Source organism: Telmatherina bonti (genome assembly GCF_933228915.1).
Source record: "Telmatherina bonti genome assembly, chromosome: 20".
In the NCBI taxonomy this organism is placed as follows: domain Eukaryota; kingdom Metazoa; phylum Chordata; class Actinopteri; order Atheriniformes; family Telmatherinidae; genus Telmatherina; species Telmatherina bonti.
Genome location: NC_136618.1, coordinates 26,282,203 through 26,304,482, shown reverse-complemented (window position 1 = coordinate 26,304,482; position 22,280 = coordinate 26,282,203). Strand labels below are relative to the sequence as shown.

Below are 22,280 nucleotides of genomic sequence, written 5' to 3'. Positions count from 1 at the left end.
TTGGCTAAACATGTGAAAGCACAGTAAAATTTTGTTGTGATTGTTTGGGATTCTCAGACAATGCAAGTGTGTTGAAATGTGCATTTTTACAAAATTTAGAAGCCTTTGAATGTCAAATACCAACATTTTATTTAAATTATGTGTGTGATACTTTTTTTTGTCTGAATCAAAATCTTTAAGCGTCTTAATTATTTCTTTTCTTGCTTTTTTAGAGTTTCGTTTCACATTTTTAAGGTCACTCACAAACTGGTTAAATAAACTTTAAACATAACAAATTAAAAATGCTCAAATACTTTACACTTAAAATTAGCTGTCTGACGTAAAGATTTAACATCCAGGACAGAAGGATAACCACTTAATACTGGATGCATTCACAAAGTCAAATTATGCTCTATTGTTCATGTGATGCAGATTCTTTGGTCACGGGGTAAGTTTGACTGAATCCAGTCACGGTGCTCTACATGCTCCTACAGCACTTCTCTGCTGTCAAAACCAGTCATGGTGTTTTGAGAGACAGTACAAACAGCCAAAAAAATGAGAGACTGGATATATGTTAGCACAAGGATGGGCAACTCTGATCTTTGCAGTCCTGCAAGAGTTAGGAGTTTCCCTGCTGCAACAGACCTGACTCAAATCAATAGGTAATCAGCAGACTTGTTCAGAGTTTGAGTCTGCTAATTGTCTGATGGTTGTCCGGTGTGTTGCAGCAGGGAAACACCTGCAGGACTGCAGCCCTTGAGGACTAGCTTGCACTGCTGATGCAGGATTGATACGCGCCAAAGAGTCAAGCGGAAGTTAGGCAAGGGTGGAAGTGGTTGTCTTTCAATATATGACACCCGGAAGCAAAAACATATTTTTATATATAATAATCAAGATTATTCATTCTTTGCGGCCCAGTACAAAATGATCCATGGACCGGTACCCGGTGGTTGGGGACCCCTGTTCTACCATATAAAACTCATTTACTAAAATCCCATTACTCTAGTTAAACTGACAATTTGTTCTGAACCATAAATGTAAAGTTGCGCTTTTCTTTTGTGAAAGCAGTAGAAAGAACGTTTACAAGAAAAATGTTCTGTTTTATACTTTACTTAAGAGAAAAAACTGACACTCTGTGTGTGTGTGTGTGTGTGTGTGTGTGTGTGTGTGTGTGTGTGTGTGTGTGTGTGTGTGTGTCCGTTACAGGTCTGGACGACTGCTTGCAGCAGTATGTTAGCGTGTTTGAGCGCGGAGGTGTGTGTGGAGAGCGGCTGCTGAGGATTAGCCATGCCGAGCTGGAGGAGTTGGGAGTCTCTCGTATCGGGCACCAGGAGCTCATTTTGGAGGCTGTTGACTTGCTCTGTGCTCTGGTGAGTTTTGTGTGTTTGTTTTATGGACCAGTATATGCACAAAGTCACAAATTACTGGGTGGGAACTGTTAGTTTCCTGTATCTAATCCATATGTTTCCCAAATGTTACTATCCTAAAATAAAAGGAAAAAGCTAAATATTTAAGAATGTTAAAACTCCTTCCATAAATAAGAAATGGAATGACCTCTTTTTTATTGTTCATTACTCATAACTTTAAAGGTAGAGTATGTAAAATTTTCAATATTTTCAAAATAAATGAACTAAAAAAATAACTACAATCATAATTAGATAGTTTTTAAACATGTAGGTTCCAGTCTGTCCATATTTGATGCGTTATCAAATTACAAGTTTAATTTATCACAAAGACCCTTCTTGAATGTTTTCTGACCAGTAAAAAAAAAAAGTACTTTTTTTCCACCAGTAGGGTGAGTATAAGCCCATTTATTGCAGAGCAGCTCTGAGCTACAGCTAAACAAGCAATTCCTGCCCTCATTGGAGCTGGCAAGGAGGAGGGGTGAGGGGTGAGTTTTGCTCATTACTGCCAACCTGTGGTTGTTTGTGGAGGTAGCAGTTTTGTGGTTTTGCTCACGACCTGGTGTTTGCCACCTAGTGGTGGAAAGAATCAACTTGAAATCTTCCATACTCTGCCTTTAAGTATTTAAAATATTTACTCTATAATTGTTCTGAAAAAGCAGTAAAATTCTGTTAAACATCATTGTGATTACCAAATTATCCATGTTGACAGTGATATCCTTTTCATCATTTATGAATAAAGATTTCTAACACAAAAGACAGTCTAAAACAATACAGTTTCCCTCCTCCTGGATGAGTCGTCATTATGCCCCTCAGCGAAGGTGGTACATACACTGACAAATAAATGCAATCATGGTGGTTTATTCCCTGCTGCTAACCCGAGTTTATGTCTGTTTCCATCCAGAACTCAGGTCTGGAAACAGAGAGTGTCAGGACTCTGGCTCACAAACTTGGCGCCTCGGCCAAGAACCTGCAGAATTTCATCTCTGGCCGCCGTCGAAGCAGCCAATCTGAGAGCAGGAGCTCACGGAGGCTCCCGAATGATCTGCTGACATCTGTGGTCGACCTCATCACCGCTGCCAAGAGCTTGCTGGCCTGGCTGGACAGGTTAGACCTTCTCCTAACTCTAAATTCATCTGCTGCAAACATGCAGCGTTAATTCATGTAGGAATATGTGCAGCTTTGAGGTTTAGGTCTGCAGTTATTCGCCTTCTTGCTGGCTGCACCGGCAGCAGGTAGAAATCAGACAATTCCCATGTTGGCAGACTGCGACTGTTTATGTAACTGGACAACTTGACTCAGATGCATAATAGGGTTATGTCAGACTTATTGGATTGTTGAACCTAAATCTAAATCGAATCAATACTTTCCTTTTAAACATCTCCTGTTCTCCTTGGTACACTCATCAGGTTGGTTATTCTGCGCATCTTATGTGGATTTAGGTTGTCTCTGCGTATCCCAGACTGACTACCTGATGTAGAGAGCAGGACTCTGTGGGTGTCAGACCATCTGTTGCTGGCCTCCTTGTTCTTAATGTGGCTGAAACGGGTTCTTTGTGACGCCACATATCAAATGTGTCTCTGATGGTACTATAGTAGTAGTAGTAGTAGTAGTAGTGTCGTGTGGTACTGTGGTGCTTAGCTGATATCTCATACATTATTCTAGCAGAAATTATTTACAGTAATACATCCTTTTTCTCAATTCATATCCCAGATTGTAGTTATTGATTTTCTTTTTGTTGTCGTTGTTTATGCTTGAAGATTAGCTTCAATATTTCAGTTTTCATTTTAATGACAGATATACATTAAAATTTAGAGTATTATGTTTCTGAATATTGTTTAAATTGCATGCTTTTAAACTCACATTTCAGTATTTTTGTGCATGAGCCTGTTGTCAGTGTTGGAAAATGGAGAACAATGTGCACCGATACCTTCTTTGGAACTAATGACACACTTCTCCACCTCAGCAAGTCACCACAGGTTACTGCAGAGCTGCTAGTCCAATAGTTTGATCCACATTAGGCTACTGCAATAAATATTACATTATACTGGTAAACCATTATTAGTCCAGATATGTCCTGAATGTGCTGAAAGTGCAATGCAGGAAAGTTTAAATATTAGAAAATACAAGAAGCTTTTAACCATGGGTGCTGCAGGCAAAGGGATGTGTAGTTTTCTCTAATTGACATGTTGACAAAATGAAATGAAACACTTGGTCAAATTAAAAATAGTTTAATTATGCTTTAAACATCCTGTGGAATAGTTTTCATGTTTCCTGACTTAACACATCTCCAGTCTTGTGTTATGCACCATCGCTCATAACCCCAAGCTTGAAACAGAGATTCATGTTCCTCTATTGTTATGCAGAAGGAGTTTCAAACTCACACTTGCAGGCATTGTGCCCCAGCTGGAGCGTGCTGGGGCACAATGCCTGTGCCGAGGATGTTTTCATCTGCAGCGAGTGGCTCTGGACTCTGTGGCACCGTGCAGTTCTTGAACATGCGCTGTACAGAATATATGACATAAAAAAAATGCAGTGAAAACCATTAGAAGACGCCAACTTGGAGGACAGCAATGGCTGCCTCTCAGGTCAAACAAGCAGGCATTAACAATTAGTCACCAGTGCTGGGTCCTTCTCGATGGGTGTTTGCGGCTATTTATCTGTGTTTGGTGGCATTAAGGCAGGTTCCTGCCTACTGCAGACTTCTCACCATGCCAGCAGCTGCCTGCAGGATAAAATACAGGTGTTCACCTTCACCTACTGAATTATGTCACTCAGCAGAGCACCATGATGCTAATTGTAAGTCTTTTAATTGCAGATACTTCTGTAAAGAATCCTTTATTTTTCTGTCGCATGAATAATTTCTTGCTGTCAAGTAAGCCAAGCAGCCAGAAATGGAAAACAGCATATGGGGAAACTTTGCTCGAAAACTTAAAATGTGTTTCATTTGTTTACAATGACCTTCCTCAATACTCTTATTTTAAGGTTGACGGTGAAGGAAGAAGTCAATCATCCTGAGATGATCATAATCTGTTTGAAGTTGTGGGTTCAAAGCTAATTTAGAAGCACTTGAGATAAAACTTAAAGGGAAAAAAAAAAATCTGATTTCTTCTGTGAATGAAATATTTTTTGGGTTCATTACCTGTTTCCCTTTTATATGCATTTTCTAATACTTTCTCTAGATAAAACAAGAATTCAGCTACACAAAAATCATTGTAATTGTGAGTCGGGCTGGGCAATTAATCGGATTTTAATCTCATTTACGATCTGGGTTTTCAGCAAAAAATGAAAGGGTGCGATTATTTTTCTCTGCAGTTTCCTCTCCTGCCCTCCTTAGTTGCTAATCGAGCGTCTCTGGCATTGCAGCGTTGTGCTGTAAACTCCTCCCACAGCCGCTTTGGTTTCATTCAGACACTGTTCTCGCTAAATCTGGCAACTTTTATTGTTAAAAGCGACAAATCTAGCAACTTTTACTGGAGTTATTAGAGACTTTTCTGGTGTTTTGGCAACTGACTTAAAGACACATATTGTTCTGCAGTTACTGTAAGGAAGGAGTCCCGTCCTAAAGCACTCCCAGGCGGCCAGTCTCAGTCGGCTCCGGCTGCAGGTCAATGTAGAATAACTGCAGTAGGTTGTGGAAGTTCACCTAAACATAGTTTATACCATTGTCAGAGAGAACTGGCTGCATTATTTTCGTATACATAGTTTGGTGAGTTAAATCACTGTATTATCCTTCTGTTATGGGGCGTTACCATAGCAACGCGTTTATCAGCTGGTTCAGATCAGCTGTCTTTTACCAGGTGAATGAGAAAAAACGCGCTGCAGCCTGACAGCGGTTGTTTGCCATAAAATGTACATCGAGGCCAACATAAAATAGTTCCTATATCAGCGGTAAAAGCGGATTAAACAACTCAGAACCATGCATTAGACAGTTATAATGCGCGACACGGAGTTGAGAACACCATGACACGCAGATCAAAATCTCAATTTAAGTCAACATAATCGTGATTAGAATTTTTATCATAATCGAGCAGCTAAAAAGGCTTTTCTTGCTGTTCCTGTTCTGTTTGTGCAACTCCAACATCAACACAACACACACTCATCTCCTGCAGGTGCTGCCTATTGACATCTTTCGAGAAATGCGCTGTCTGATCTTTTTCTCAACACTTCTCTCGCCTCACCCATCCATTCCGCTTATTCTATTTATTCATGACGTGACATGGTCTTCTGCTCACAGCGCACACATCAGATAGAAAACTGAAAGTCTTTGACATCAGTTCTTCAAATGCCAGACACCCACACCTGCCCTTAGGCCATCTAGACCTCATGCACACACGAATACATGGAGCTACAATCCCATAGAGACACCCACATGCTTGTGCAAATGCACGCTCGAGGACACGCAGCCACATTAGCATGGACTGAAGCACACTCACACAAGTGCACACGCAATTGTCACCCGTGCCAAGTAGCCGAGTGACACAAAGCATGAGATGAACTCCTGACACAGTGTGTTTTAATATTGGCAAAGTTTCCTCTTTATAGTGAACAAATAAAAAATACGTGGGAAAGAGCGTTTACCAGCTGTGCAAGGCTACAAGAGTAAATTCAGCATGCAAATGGTCAGATCACTCCTCGAATTTTCATGACATTCTCTGTTCTGCTGCTAAGGAGAGGCTGTAATAATATGTATGCATCCCTTAATGGACCTCTAACACTGGGTAAAAGGTTAGCGTATGTTGAATTACTACCCACGGAATGACTTCTCTCTGAAGGTGTACAACAGAAGCAATTTGGCATAAAGCATTTTAAGACTGAACTTTCATCTCACACTGATTGCTGGTTATCAGACCTCTGAGGCAAGGAGGGAAAAACAGCAGCACTTCAGCTCTCAGCCAGCATCATCTACTTGTTCTGGAAATGATTCGAAAAGACATTTAGCAGCTTTTCATGTATAAAATAACAACAGGGGCTGAGAGCGCGCTCGTTTTTCTATTTCTTATGTCTCTCTGCATCTGTTTATATTGCTCATTTGAGAATCACTTTTAGTTATTTGACGACTAAAATTTGCATTAACGTGTACATTTCTCTGAATACTCTCTTCACTCTTTATGCGCAGAATAAAAAGCATTTACCTATGAATTGATTATCTGATAAATGCACATATTACATTTACAAGATCTCTTTAGTGTTCCCATTTGAACCATTTTAATGAATGAACATTTTATTATTTTTTCCCCCCACTTTTTATCTTTTTTTTTTTAAAAATTATAAAGTGAAATGTGCATTGGCTGCAGAGTTATAGAATAAATGGTAACACTTTACAATATTGGTACAAATCATACTTAAGTAATGTGTAACTCGTGATTTACAAATGCATTAATTTATGAAGACTGCATTATGAATTCCTGTTGCTCATCATGAACTAATGATGATCTCAATGTTGATTCATATAATTGCTTGACCCCTAATTGATCAACATTAGATCACTGTTAATTCATCAATATGTCAACAATTTTGCCAGTTTAGATACAAATATATGATTTAATTTCCTGCTACTTTTTTTTTTTTCAATTTTATTTAAAGCAAGACATACTCAAAGAAGTTCACTTGGGTAACATGGATATGTAAAAGCACTTGGAGTGATTATTAGGGTTTTAATATCACTGTATTAATGCAGTATATTTAATAAAGATAAGAAACTGGTAGATTAAGGAAATGCTATATATCAAATACATAGCTGCTTTAGTAACAACAAAACAAAAGATAAACAAACAAAAAAACGATAATAAATCTTTTATAATAGTCAGTCAAAGGGCTTTTACATCCATGTTCACTCAAATTAACTTCTTTGAGTGTGTCTTGCATAAATAAAAATGAAAAGAAAATCAGTAGTAGGGGATTTAATATGTTTCTATTTAAACTGGCAAATATGTCATCATATTGATGAGTTAACAGTGAATTAATCTTCATTCATTTTAAGGCTCCACTGATTTGTCGAAAACGTCGACGATGAAAATTGTCGACGGGGTGCATCTGAAACGAAAGCACCCTGTAGTCATGGTTTCCAGCGTTCCGGATGGCAAAGTTAGCATTAGCGAGTAGTGATGTGCTGTTGTTACCTCTGCCAAAGAGGTCATGTTTTTACCAGCGTTTATCTGTTTGTTTGGGTTCAAAATAACTCAAAATTTTGGTGATGATCCAGATTACCATTTGGATTCAGGAATTTTTAAAAGGATTCTGGCCCTTGTTTACCTTTCAAAACAGGCATTTTCAAGATGTGAATAATCATTTCTATACAATTCTATGAAAATGAAGATGTTAAAATATATATTTTTTTGTTTTCCTTTCTACAGCTTGGACATGACACTATAGCTAAGTTTGAATGTTTCCAAATAAATTAGTAGTAAGCTGTTGAACTTAAATTTAATATTCAACTGGTTCAGGAGTCGTTCTTTTAACTCACTAAAGGACATTATGTTGTGACTGACTGGGAATCAGGGGGACATTCATATGACTCAAATCAAGAGAGTGGGCTAAAACATACTGGAGGCTGTAAAAAGAGCTGCGTCAACTGGAAGCACAGATGGTGGGCGGGACAGAAATAATCGTGACTAATCAACTAATCGAAAAAATTATTTACAGATTAGTTGACTATTGAAATAATTGTTAGTTTGTAGCCCTAATTAACTGATTATCAATTTAGGATCAAGTAAACGAATGAATCAACGTTGAGATAATCAATAGTTCATAATGAGCAACAGGAATTCATGATACAGTCTTCATTAATAAATACATTAGTTCATCATGAGTTACACATTACTTAAGTCGATGATTTGTACCATTATTGTAAAGTGTTACGGAATAAATGTCCAACAATATTCTTTATCCTAGAGGCTGCTGCCCTGAACTTCCAGAAAATTCTAATCTGTAGTCTGAACTTTTTTTTCAGGATTTGATGTCCTCACAGTGAAACATATCTGCACATGTCAGCCTGTTGGCTAGTATAGATAGGTTCAGATTGACTAACATTCCAGTTTGTATGTATTAATTTACTATGGCAATCTAAAATGTTCTAGTGGGTCTAAACCATGGTTTGTGGGTGATTTACAAAGAGTGATTCCGTTAATGGTTGGCAGATGCAAACATGTTGGAGACTCCCTAGTTATATTGGGGTTTTGCACATTTCATGGTTTGTAACTAGTGAGGTTGGAGAGAAAGCCCAAACAGACATATGACCCTGAGGAATTTGAGGTGTTGATGAAGCAAACATGGCCTACAGCAATATGGTAGGAAATTTAGAAAAACAAAATTGCTGTTGGTAAAATGATCTGAATAGTGGAGGAAGTAAGCATGAAGACATTGGAAGGTGAACAAAAGAAAAATCTGCCTATAATAAAACATCTGCAAATAAAACAGAAGGAGGTGTAGGATGTATGTACTGTCACTTAAAAAAAAAAGAGAACACAATTAAACATATAACTGTCTCTTGTTTTTATACATAATTTTCAAAGTTAATTTTTTTGAAGGATTTCATAAATTGAGTCACCTAGAAGCCAACATATTCAATGTCCTGCTGACTTGGTCTAATTATTCTTAAAATTCTGATCTCGGATAAAGTGTTGACATTAAAAGAATATACAAAGAACACTGAATCAATTTTAAGCCATTTTGTGACTCAGAAATGACTAAAAATGGTAGATTTAGCTTGTTTACCTGCTTCTCCACTGCTGAGAAAGAAAAACAGAAAAAACAAAAGGGTTTTCAAGTGAAACTCTCCCAGAGTTAACTGTCTGACAATATTTACATGGATTTAATCAACCAAGCTATCGTCTACAAATGAACTCATTCATTCATTCATTTAACCGCTTAGTCCGATTAAGGGTCGCGGTGGAGCTGGAGCCTATCCCAGCTGTCTTTGAGTCCATCGCAGAGCTACAAATAAACTGTTTGGCTTTGTTTCCATTTTTTGAATAAAAGCTAATAAATGTATGCCAACTTGCTTTGGTAAAGTTGGATAGCGGTATCTCTTGAATTTACGACAAGTATTTGATTTTTCTTTAATCTTTTACGTCCGTTAAAATTTTGCAGTGCACATTGGGGACCAGTCAAGTAAGGACATTAACTCCAAATCAATTTCCAATTTGTTTTCCATGTTTCCATATTTATTTATTTATTTATTTATTTTTTGACTGTACTTACGAAGGACAGGATGACATAGGAGTCAATGATCTCATGATGAAAATTTGAAACCATCTCTGGAAAAGAGCATGAATTATGACCTTGAGAGTTGTAGGGTCACAAACTTGGCCATCACCAGTGTGTTGTCTTACATGACTCTTCCTGACAAAAAAAAGTCTTGTTTGAGGCTTGGAATTGTCGTTAGCAAACAGCCTGTATAGCCTTAGGTCCTGCATGTATATATAGCAGTCAGCCTCAATACTGATGACCCAAATCAGACACACCACTGATAAATCATACACCAGAGGCTGTGGCCGAATTTTTATCTGGGTCTTTAGAACAATGAAGCAAATGTGCCTGTTTCTCTTGCGAACGTAATGTATGTCATGACTGTGCGCTAACTTTGTGATTTTTAACTCTGCTTTGTAAATGTTTATGGAATCATAAGCACCTCATTAGCTGCAGCATGCTCTTTAGAAGTAACACTTTATTCAGACCTGAATTGTTGCTGGTTTTAACTTATAAATATTGTGTTTAGACAAAAAAAAAAAAAAAAAAAAAAAAAGAGTATTTAAAAGCCTTTGTGTTGTAGAAAAACTAATTTGTTGGCAGAATGTACACGCTAAGTGGAAACTCTGACCAGGCAGGCAGCATGAACGTTAGGGAAACACTGGGAACTGGCAAAGCCTGTCACAAAACAGCATGAAAAAAAAAATCCAAACTGGTCTAGCTCTTCTCATAAATGTTGTTTAGTGTGATGGAAAGAAGCTTTTAAAACGACAACCTGGCAAAAAGTGCACCATCTTTGTTGAGTTGCTTCTTAAACCTGGATTGAAAAAATGTGTAGTCCATATGAGGTGTGAAAACTGATGCACTCAGAAAAGGACCACCTATGTTCTTTCACTAATGCAGTGTTTTCATCTGTTTACTGTCCTCTTTTACTCTGAGAGCAAAAAAACACCAGTTATGTCTCTGGCAAACGTCCCCTGAAGCCGTCAGCCAGGATGCATTCATCTCCATGTAAATAAGATTATTGTTCAGTGGGAAACTCTTCATGATGAGTTCCCCAAATGGTTGCTAAAAAATCCACCAGTTTTACATGTCAATAGTAATTTATGGGGTATTGTGATCAATATTAGTGGTTGAGTGGACAAAATTGACAACAAAAATGTGAGTTTATTAATAAACACAGGGGAAATTAGTGTATGCAACATAAACTGGGTGATTTTCTCTTAAACCGCAGAAATGTGTGAATTTACTGCTTTTGTTTCTTGTTGATCATGAATTGATGGGTTTTCAGGCTTGAATGTTTTAATTACCACTGAGCTTTCCAGCTGTACCACTTACTGACAAGCCACTGCAAATATGAGCAACACGACTGCCAACATGAAGAGAGCGTTGCATTGGTTTTGGCTCATTTAGAAACAAATAGACAAAGACAGACGCTTGACAAAAGTGTTCTGAGGATATAAAATCTGCTTTACTGATGTTTGGCTACCTCTCAGTGACAGATGGCTAGTGGTAACCGTGACGACTGTAAAATGCGAAGAACATTTTTCACCATTTCTGTCAAAAGAAAGTTATGAAATGTAAAAAATCAACTGTTTTCTGCAGCTGTGATATACAGAAACATGACGCATAATGTCACAATAATGTCTGTTTTCTTTTTTCATTATTATTTTTCATTTAGCTTTATGTCTTTTAACATTTAATGACAGCAGAGCTAACCTTTTTAAAACATGGTTCCCCAAATAGGGGCTTTGACAACAGATGGTGCCAAACTGCCAAAATGGTCCTTTTGGAAATTTTGTACAAAACGTCTTTTTTTGTTCTTTTTCACTTTATAGTTGGCCTTGGCAAGAATAATGTTCACACATTGTATAACAATATGATCGATGTTTAGAGCTCCTTTATTCCAAAAGCATGTTCACATTTATAGTGAAAGTGCTTGATTAACTTTTTCTCTTTTGTTGTATAAAGCCTGAAACTTTTTCCATTTATGCTATGTGCCATCTTTGTTTTTTCTTCACCATTAATACACATACTGCTCATACAAATCTCACAAGTGTTCCATTTACTCCAACATGATTTAAAATACTTATACATACTTATTTCATATTTGGTATGCAATATCATAGCAGAGACATAAGAAACAGGGAAAAGGCCCAAAGTGTTAAAAGGCAAAATCGAGTAAATATCAGAGCTTCATAACACTGAGCCCTAAATTCTTATTCCAACAATGAGCATCTTTGAGCTACGCTAAGGTCCTCTATCTCTACTGCTTTTCAGCCACAGTCATAGATGGCTAAAGTGTGATGGGATTGGAAAATGAAGGAAATGAAACTTTCAAAACTGGTGGCATTTGATTGGTTAATCCACTGTTTACAAAAGCTATATATGAAGACAGGAAAACTTTGACCTGTGTCTCCTGATCACATCCATGTAAGGCTACATATATGAATGACTAGGCCCTGATGCAGTTCTTGCTTGACCTGAAGTGCATTTCCTCTCTTTGATAAACTCACATCTTCTTAATTATTATTTTTCACCTGTCCAGGGTCTTTTTCACAGACTCTGTAGAGGTGATCACTTGTATTTGTTTCACTTTTCATATTTCCATTATTTATTCAGCAGATTTGTCTGTTTATACTTCACTGGTGAGTTTAGTTTCTTCATCATGCCAGCTGTTATTCACAGAATATTTTATATGCAAAAAACCGATGCAGTGATTGTGAGCATAAACAGCTAGAAATGAGAGTAGAAAACAGGTCTGTGTGCATGCATATTGCTGCATGATGACTGAGCTTAATGCACAGCTCGAAAAATCCGCTGTAAGGGATGTATGCACATTTCTGCACATTTGTGCTTTTATTTCATGAATCTACACACAGTTTGATGCATCTGTTCCCTGGAGGGGCTAATCCTGCCTCAGACTTGGTTCTAATTCTCTGCAAAGCCCCCATGCATGCTGGGGGTCTCTGCCATTAGCCAGTTAGAAAATGAATCAGGAGAAGGCTAGAAGAAGATAGCAGTGTGCATTCACATAGCTGCTTCCTAATGAAATTATGTCTTTTATAGAAAAATTAGCCTAAAAACTCAAAATCCAAAGATGGACAAGGTCAATATTTTTCACAAATCACACATCTGTGAATGAATCTCAAATCATCAAACCAGCCAAAGAATCTCAGAAAGAAAAACCTTTTGTATGATGAATGGAAGAAAAACTTTAAAGCTGTTTTTGAAATGTTTTTTTTTTTTTGGGGGGGGGTGCCAAAAGGACTAGATGCTAATTAAGACATTTGCCTTAATCTGATTTCCTTTTCTATTTACTGTCTCAGAACTTTAAAAAAAAATGGAAATTTAACCAGTGATTTTACTTAGAACTATATAGAAACATGTTCTTCTCAGAATTCTCACATTAGTGTTGGTGTAAACTCGATGTCTGTGTCGTTCCACCCTCCCCTCTCTCCAACAATGCTCCTGTCCATCTCGCCTGCACATCATCTAATGCAGAGGCAACATTATAAGACATACTGCTGTTATCTTTTCCTCCCAGGTCTCCCTTTGCTGCAGTGGCAGACTACTCGGTAACCCGAAATAATGTCATTCAGCTCTGCCTGGAGCTTACCACCATTGTACAGCAGGTGTGTGGAATTGTTTGTGTGTGCGTTTTGAAGGCTGATAGCTTTTATTCTCCTCCACTTGAAGTGTGAGGCTGAGGGGAGCTGCTGTGGGTTGACATATCCCCCTAAGAGTGGTGTGTGTGTGGGTGTGATGCAGCAGCCTTAGACTCTGCATCTTTGAGCTAGACTCGATTCTTTGCTATTTATGTCCTTTACAGTCTGTCTTTTGTATGAGTGATGTGTGTATAAATAAAAGATGAATGTGTCTGTTTGTGTGGGTGTGTTTTTATCTGTGAGGGGTTAGATTGTGCAGGTGGTTGGGGTTCAGTAATGTGAAGCCCAGACAGCTTACAGAGATACTGTTGCAGCCTGAGATGGTGATTGTGTGCAAGACAGGATGTTCTGCTTGTGCTACAATAAATTTCTCTTTTCCCTCAGGACTGTACGGTGTTTGAGACCGAGAACAAAATCCTTCATGTGGTGAGTTCCTCTTCCTCAGCCAGCTGTCGCTTATTTGTCTCAATCCCCTCGATCTACTGAAGAAATACTCCACAAACACAGACAGCCAAACCAGTTTTAATGATGTTTCCAGTAGCTTTTTAAATAAAGAATCATGCATAACGACAACATTGTCGTGTTTGTGTGTTAAGCTGGGAGCTACAGCTGGGTGTGATTAGCATAGCTTAGCGTAAAGCTAGGAAACTGCAACCCTGTCTCTCCTCAAACTTGCTGTTTGTTTACATGAAGAAAAAAACATTGCTGTTTGAGGACGTTCTTCATCTCACCGCTGCTTCTTGCAGTGGATTGAATCAGTTTCGAATCCAACAAAGGGTTTGATCCCCGAGAAGGAAGAGTTCTTACTAACAACACCCTTCACACTGCTTGCAGCCTCACTCAATCTAACATATTCGACCACAACTGTCAGTCAGCAAGCCAGCCAGTCATTTTCTGAACCGCTTAGCTGGAAGCTGGAGCCCATCCCAGCAGTCACTGGGCGAGAGGCAGGGTACACCCTGGACAGTTCAACTGCATTTGTCATAGTTTTAAATGTATACCTACAGATGTATCTGGAAAAAATGTAAAACCTGTTTAAACTTAGTGTTTTTGTATTAAGAAAATAAAAAAGGAATCTGGTTTTAAAATGAAGTAAATATAATGACATGTAAACAATAAATGACATATGAAATTGTTATTACTTATTCATAAACTAAGATGAAATTCACATGCAGTGAATAACAACAAAACCCAGCAATACGACAGCTTGTAGAAGCAACACTGGACAACTTGTTTCCTTTATGGTGTAGTTATGCTGCTTCAGTACTCCAGCAGTCTTGCAATAGCATGTACCTCCAACTGATTTTCTGACTTTCACTTTCAGTTTTTCTGGCTTTCATTTAGAAAGTTAGATCAGAATAGAATAAAAGATGTCTGCAGCTTTTGCTCCAGATGCTCCAGCTCTTCTGGTCTTTTTGTTCAGGGGGGGCTTAAACACCTGCTGACAGTTACTCAGAAAAAAAAAAACCCCATCTGTAATCAAAGCTCAAAGTTAAAAAAAAAAAAAAACATGTTCAGATTGTTATTGGCTTTGCTTGCAGTTGCCATCTATTTGCTCAAATAGCTGTAATCAGCCAGAGAGGTTCAAAGCGCCTCAATGAACAAGAAAGTGTGTCAGTGAACCATAAAAATTGGACAATATCAGCTCCATTCAATGGGAAAAAAGTGTGTTAAGCTGACACCATACAGTTAAATGAAATTGAAAAGCACCAGTTGTTTGGAAAAAGACCTTCGAACCCCAGATTGATGAGCAACATCATTGTTGATATCTTTCCTTCTTGCCATTGTGTAAACACACACCTGAAGTCTCCACATAACTTGTAGAGATTTGTGCACACTTCTTAATGATCAGTAGTCTTTTGACAAGCAGCACCTGGCTGCTTCTTCACTGATTAATTCCTTTGGAAGCAGTGAGGGTGGACGTCTTCTGAAAGTCAACAGAAGGTGTGTTACCTTTTTCATACAAGTGTATATTTAGCATGACATTTGCAAACACACCTCTGCTGAGTCACAGAAACAAAACCCCTTTGCGGTAATATTTATAGGCTTTTTGGTACAACGGTAGCTTCCTCCTCAGGTATGCAAATAAAAAGGTGTTTAAAGTGGTTATCTGCAACATATGTTTGCTGAAAATGGACCTTCTGCTCAGCAGCCATTTGAAATCGTCAGATACAGGTGAGATGGCGTCTGTAATTGCTGGAATGGCGGCATCATTAATGTCATTAGTTTCACGCGGCCTTACCATGTTATTACAAATCAACTCATCTGCTGTGATGCGGACCTTTAAGTTCAATTCATCAGGGACTAATCAGGGAACAGGGATGGGCTGTGATACCAGCAAGGCAGTAGAGACTCAGTCACTGAGACTTATTCAGCAAAATGACACATTAAGCAGGAGATGGACTGACTTTTTTGCAGGTAAGAAGGAATTGCAAATCTATATTAAGTTTTCAACAAGAGTTCTTTGTTGATTTGGCAGGAAACTTTCTTAAAAAAAAAAGTTTGGGAACCTGTGATGGAAATCCTCCAAAAACACAGTCAGCAGTTTGTTATTGCTACATCTGTCTTGCAGGGGGATAATACTTGAAAGTGTTGACAGCGAATGAACGCAGAAGTGTTGTGTCTGCCAAGAAATTCTTTACTCTTGGGTACCAAAATGACATTTTATTCAGTAGAATTTGATGATATCACTGAAATAAACCCAAATTCATATTTGTAATCGTACTATATTGTTTTTTTTCTGTATTTTACAAAAATAAAAAAAATAAAAAAGATAACACATTATGACTGCTCGAATAAATCCACCCATTTGTTTGAGGCAGCAGTGCTGTTTTGTAATAGAGTTTTGCACTAAATAGATGTGAGCATAAATAAGTGAAGAGAAATATTAACTTGAACAAAGTTTCATATAATCCAAAATTGATAAGAAACACCACCAACCAATTATGTTTGTCTTACTTGTTCTCTGCAGTGTAAGACTCTGTCGGAGGTGTGCGAGCACATTGTGTGTGTGTCATCGGACCCGCTGGTTTCGCAATCGGCCCACCTTGAGCTGGTTCATCTTACCAACATCAAACAGTCTGATGGCCTGGTAATGCTTTTGCTTCTCTGGCTGAAGTTGTTGCAGTCCTTTTTATTTTTTATTTTTTTTCAGTTCTTGCCACATAACATGTTGCCTTTTAAACCTCTTTCATGTTCCCTTTACATATGTAAATAGGTACATCCATGTTGTCAAACTTCTCTGCTCCCATGCATGTGTCCATGTCATCGGCATGATTCTTAGGCAATCCACTAGAGGGCAGCGGAGAGTTCGCTTCCATTTGCAGACTCAGTCTCGAACAATAGCTAAGATGGTAACAGTAGGAGATCATAGGCAGTGCAGGAGGTTGCAATGTTCTGTGTAGACATTAAATACATCACAACCTTATTTTTTTATTTGTTCCCTTCACACTCCCCGTGTGGTTTCCACTAGCACTGCTCTATTTGCTACATCTGACTATGCAACTCCAAAGTATTTGAAAATGGACCAAAATACTCACACAAAGGATGCAGAAAACAGGCAGAAGGCTAAAGAACATAAAGAGTAAAATCTAAATATTTCCAGCAATGAATCTATTATTTATAGCAATACCTAAAATGCTGTAAAAATATGGTGTTTTAGGGTTGTACATGCAGCATTTGAATAACTTTAAAGACACGCTGCAGAACTTTTGTCATTTTCCCCAATTAAGCATCCATCTTGCATCCTACCTGACCTGTTAGCTCTCTCCAGCTAGAAGAAGACAGTCTTACAATGAATCTTGTTTAGTCCCTTTCTCTCTTATAATCTTTCTCTGCTCTCTTTCTTTGCTGAATCAATAATGGCGCACGTGCAAAACAGCCGGTGTGTTTTTCTTATTTCTAGTGTGTGAAGTTGAACTCTACTGCAACATCACTCAGCATGAAAATGTTGTATGTTGTGGTTTTTCAGCCTCGGAACGCTGCTGACTTGGGTTATGGTTGGGCCAGGCTCTGGAAATGCACATGATATATGCCACTGTGCATAGATTTATGCTCAGAAAGTTGCGTAATGCATATTTATTATGAGAATATATCACAATTATATTTGAATAAAAAAAAAAGAAAAGGCTGACTGATATCTGGAAATATGATGTTCAGTTTGTTTGCTTGTTATGCCTGCTTGTGCTGGCAAAATGGAAGATTTTGTTGGGTTATTTTCTTGTTTTCTTGATATTATGTTATTTCAACCAAAGAAAAGGCTGATTTTAACAAACTTGTTTGGCCTGGGTGGCTTTTAGCTGTTGGTTATGTGAAGTGAAGTTGGTTAAACTTGTATCTACACCCAAAAACACCCGCCGCGCTTTAGCTCAACATTACATTTATTAAACCCGGTGCATCAAACAGAATTATGAATATTAAAAACAGAATTATTATAAGGAGAATCCCCACTGTCGTGACAGCAATAAAGATGTATGAAATTGGATGTTAACTGAGGACGCTCTCATTTTTGAGCCGATAATAATCATTTCATGATCATGAAAAAAAAAACACATCTGCAGAAGACAAGATTTCTCAGCTTCTGTCAGTTATTTTAAGCTTTTTTTTTGTATTCATGTTGCAGATGCGCATTAGAAAAGGTCAAAACAAATCGCAAAGTTGGAAATCTACTTGTAAATAATGGCTTTTGTCACAAACATGTTACTTCCATTAATGGCTTTCAGCTTCATCATCAATCATCAAAAGTAAAAAAAATCAAAAAGATTTTATAAAGATGCCTCACATTTCTTCTTTTTGACCAATATGCAAGATATATATTGCAGCTTTGTTACATGCATGCAGCTTTTACTGTTGTCTGCTGCCTGAAATCACAAAAAACAGTTTATTTGTGCCAATCAAAGTAATGGTTTCTATATATATATCTATATATATATATATCTATATATATATATATATATATATATATATATATATATATATATATATATATATATATATATATATATATATATAGATATATATATATGTATGTATATATATATTTAAATGGATACATGAGAACTGGATGGGAACATGAGTAATATTATAGCAACAGTTCACTATCATTTCAACACTGTGAGGTTAAACTGGCTGTCAATCAGTAATTAGCACCAGTTCATATTAGAATTCAGCAGCTGAGACATCTAAACATCACTTGCTGGTCAAAATGTTTCCAAAAAGCCGCTATAGAAAACGAACTGGGAGGACCAAGGATGAGTGGGAAAACCTGGGCTTTGGTCTGATGTGTGTGGAGAAGGAATGGTGAAATTATGCTATTTGAGCAGGGATGATGGTTTAACTTTAAGTCAACATTTAACCAGCACTGCCACCACAACATCCTGCAGAAATACTCAGTCCCATCTGGTTTGAGCTTAGTGTGACCATAACTTTATTTCAACCTGACAGTGAGTCAAAAAGCACTGGGAGTCTCTCTGTGCTTATTGTTGTTTCACAAATAAAGGGAAAAAAAAACACTCAAAAAATATTTCACCTTTATATGCTTGCTTTTCTGTCCATCAGGGGATGTACATTAAGTCAACTTATGATGGCCTCCATGTGATCACAGGAACCACTGAAGGGGTGAGAGATTCTACAATCCTGTTTCGTACACATTCACTTACCAGTAAAATGGGAGAAAAATCAATTCCTGCTCAGAATATCAGCAAATCTGACGACACTTGTTTCCACAACAGCCGATCAGATTCCATGTGGATGACTCATCATGATCGTTGCTTATTTAAGAACATTTTGTTGTGAAACTTCTCCACAATGCCACACAGGGATCAATAAGCTCTGATCGATTCATAGCCGTCTGTTTGCTTTCCTTTTCTCTGACTTGTGTGTCTCTGTAGTCTCCGGCGGATCGCTGTAAGAAGATCCATGCTGGGGATGAAGTCATTCAAGTCAATCACCAGACTGTGGTGGGTTTTCTTACTGAGTGTGTTTGCACTCCTGCATGCTCTGAAAGTATCAGTGTGTAAGCGTTTTATTAGTAGTTTTTTTGCATCATAGTGAAATGAAAATGTAAAAATTAAAGCCTATTTCATCAGTTTCATTCTGTGTATCCACATATACAGTAACAGGTTAAATTTCTCAGCAGATTAAGAATTATCTACCTTTGGTGGGTTTTTTTTTTTTTTTCTGGTAATTATTACAATTGTTTTATTAGTATTAAAATATATCTACCAATATCCATTCATCAATTTATCTTCAATGCCAGCATCACTCCTAGGATTTAGAGATCCAAATAAATCCAACATAATGATGTGAAAATTTCATAAACCCTTATTTTATGAATTTACCATATAGATGGTAAATAACAAGTCAGATGTTGACAATGAGTTATTTTACCATTTCATAGAAAAGGATATCTTATTTTAAGTTTGATGGCAGCAACAGATTTCCCAAAAAGTTGGAACAGGGAGATATTTACCATTATCCAGCATCCTCTCTTCAACTGTCCGTACATGTCTGGGAAATGAAAAGACCAGTTGCTGGAGGTGCAGGAGAGAAATGTTGTCCCACTTTTGTCTGATGCGAGAGTCCAGTTCCTCAACAGTCTTGGGCATTCCTTTCTGGATTTTTTTTTAACTACATGATGCATCAAATGTCTTCTTTTAGCGAAAGGTCTGGACTGCAGACAAACCACTTCAGCACGTGGACTCTTCTCCTTTGAAGCTGTGCTGTTGTGATGTATACAGTATTCGATTTGGTATTGTCTTGCTGGAATCTGCAAGGCCTAAAAAAAAACAAAAAAACTAACAGATGTTGTCTGGATGGGAGAAGCTGTTGCTGTAAAATCCAAATGTATTTTTCACTATTGATGTTGAACTGCCAGCTGATAACAAGCTGGATGGTCCCTCTCCTCTTTAGTCCACAGGGCACAGCACCCATCGTTCCCACAATGTCACCATTTCAAATCAGTTTGTTGTTTATTGGTTGCCTAGTCTTTATTATATACAGACTACCTAACCAAAGCTGCATTTATAGGAAAGATATTTTTACTTACAGGTGAAAAATCAATGATAATTATGATGAAATTTTGAGAATTGAGAATTAGTTTTCTCCTAATCATTCTGTAAATATATACCTTTGTTAAATCATATTGTATAGTCGGAAACAATAAACTATCAATAGACTGTCCCATTCCTGCTGGACAATACATGAAAAAACAGAGTAAACAAATAAATAAATGCATGATAGAAATGAATAATAAATAAATAAATAAGAGTTTGTGGAAATATGTTCTCCGGGTTTATAAATGATGCCCTAGTTTTGCAGTCTGACTGTACAAATGCACAATTTGGCCTTGCAAATGCACAATAAAACTTTATTAATATGATTTAAATAATGTACTTTAAATCTTTGTCTCACATAAGAATGAGTTACTAACTTTTTTCTGTATCTTGTGTCTAATATAGATGAAACCAGCACAACACATTTCAAATGGTGTAATCAGATAATCCAACCTTCTCACTAACTTCTCTTGCTTCATAATCACATTCCAGCTTCATAAATGCAGTTACGAGACCTCCAGTATTGGATCCCAGTGGCCGTTTATGTTTGTTTACGGCGTGTTTTTATAAAACATAAATGACCTACAGGCAAAAAGCGTAGGCGTGGCTTTTTGCAAGTTGTTGGTAAAAAAAATGTAAAAAGATGATAAGATGCTTTTGTTTTCAAAATGAGGGCAGGTTACATCACATGTAAGCTCTATAGATAGATTCACCACCTCCACACCCTCCACAGAAAGCTCAAAAAGCAATCACGACGTGGACAGAATTCAAACTTCAGGGTGCATATAAATGATACTTATCGGAGTATAAATGAGATTGTGATTGTTTTGCTCATTATCCAGAAGCTGCTCTTGCCCAGCATGTTCTCTGACTCTCCATGCTCTCCGGTCCACAGGTGGGCTGGCAGTTACGTAACCTCGTCGGCTCGTTGAGGGCCGATAAAGGCGTCGTGTCCCTGACCCTGAAGAAGCGTCCACAAAGCACACTCAGCTCTGCCCCCGCGCTGCTGAAGAACATGCGCTGGAAACCCCTGGCTCTGCAGGTGGGACCAGCTCTACCTTTTATAGACTTTATTAAAGCACTGCACTGGCCCACATAATTCCCCTGCAGCACTCCCTCCTCTGTTCGGACGCAACCAAAGCGTGTAATTGGGTCAGGAAGATGTGGCTCAGCACGGGTTTGTTTGCTAGCTAAAATGCACCGGAATGAATGGGAAGAGGGGAAATGATCGGCACCCTTCACACCTTTCATAACCCACATCGTGCCAGTGTATCACAGCTGGTCTCATTTTAGCCATAAATGACAACACAGAGTACACCAGTTATTGTCAAGCTTTGTGAACATGATGACTAATTCATTTGGAGGATTAAAAAATAACTGTGACACATTGTGAAAACAGTTATTTTCTCTTTTTACTATTTAGTCATAACCTGCACCTCCTATCACTCATTCTAAATCACTTTTTATGCTTAGGGAGTGGAAAAAAATATATTACTCTGTCTCCAAGTTACCTAATGTTGTTTTTTTTTTTTTGCCAGCTTAGGTTAAATATATTATCCCTGATATCTTAACATAATTATTGTTTGTCAAAGTAGCACCAGAAAAGACCCTTTAAATCCATTCTTTTTTAGGGATCTCTGGATTTGAATCATATCCTGTTTACACCTAATACCAGCATGAGTTCTGCAAGACCTGATCACAAGTTGATACTCTTAAAGTGGAACTATTCTGTGCATTTCAGGCTAATTTATTTCTATTTCTGAGCCCAGAAGGGCTGGGATTGATCGAGTTATTGTCACAAATCCCTTTATTTACTTCAGACCGACCCTCTCCGTAGGCTGTCAGATCAGCCTGTGGGCAAAACGAGTGGATTGAGACTCTTCCGCATTAAGCCCCGCCTCCCGCCACTGCACCACATCGGGAGCGCGCACCCCAACTGCTTTCGCTGTCATTGTAACGTCTCATAAACAGAAGGATTAGGCTAATAT

The 22,280-nt window shown here is 37.9% G+C and overlaps 1 protein-coding gene across 1 annotated transcript in view; it reads left to right on the top strand.

Annotated features, from left to right (window-relative positions):
- The window catches only part of cnksr2a (connector enhancer of kinase suppressor of Ras 2a), a gene marked incomplete at both ends in the record, with an annotated part of 69,037 nt that overhangs the window by 17,717 nt on the left and 29,040 nt on the right, over positions 1-22,280 (top strand). Inside the window, 8 exons of the mRNA XM_079260180.1 lie at positions 1,186-1,349; positions 2,287-2,489; positions 13,120-13,207; positions 13,625-13,666; positions 16,212-16,331; positions 18,797-18,856; positions 19,129-19,197; positions 21,188-21,334. Coding sequence (XP_079116306.1) covers positions 1,186-1,349; positions 2,287-2,489; positions 13,120-13,207; positions 13,625-13,666; positions 16,212-16,331; positions 18,797-18,856; positions 19,129-19,197; positions 21,188-21,334 — 893 coding nt within the window. The remainder of the gene's footprint in view (positions 1-1,185; positions 1,350-2,286; positions 2,490-13,119; positions 13,208-13,624; positions 13,667-16,211; positions 16,332-18,796; positions 18,857-19,128; positions 19,198-21,187; positions 21,335-22,280) is intronic.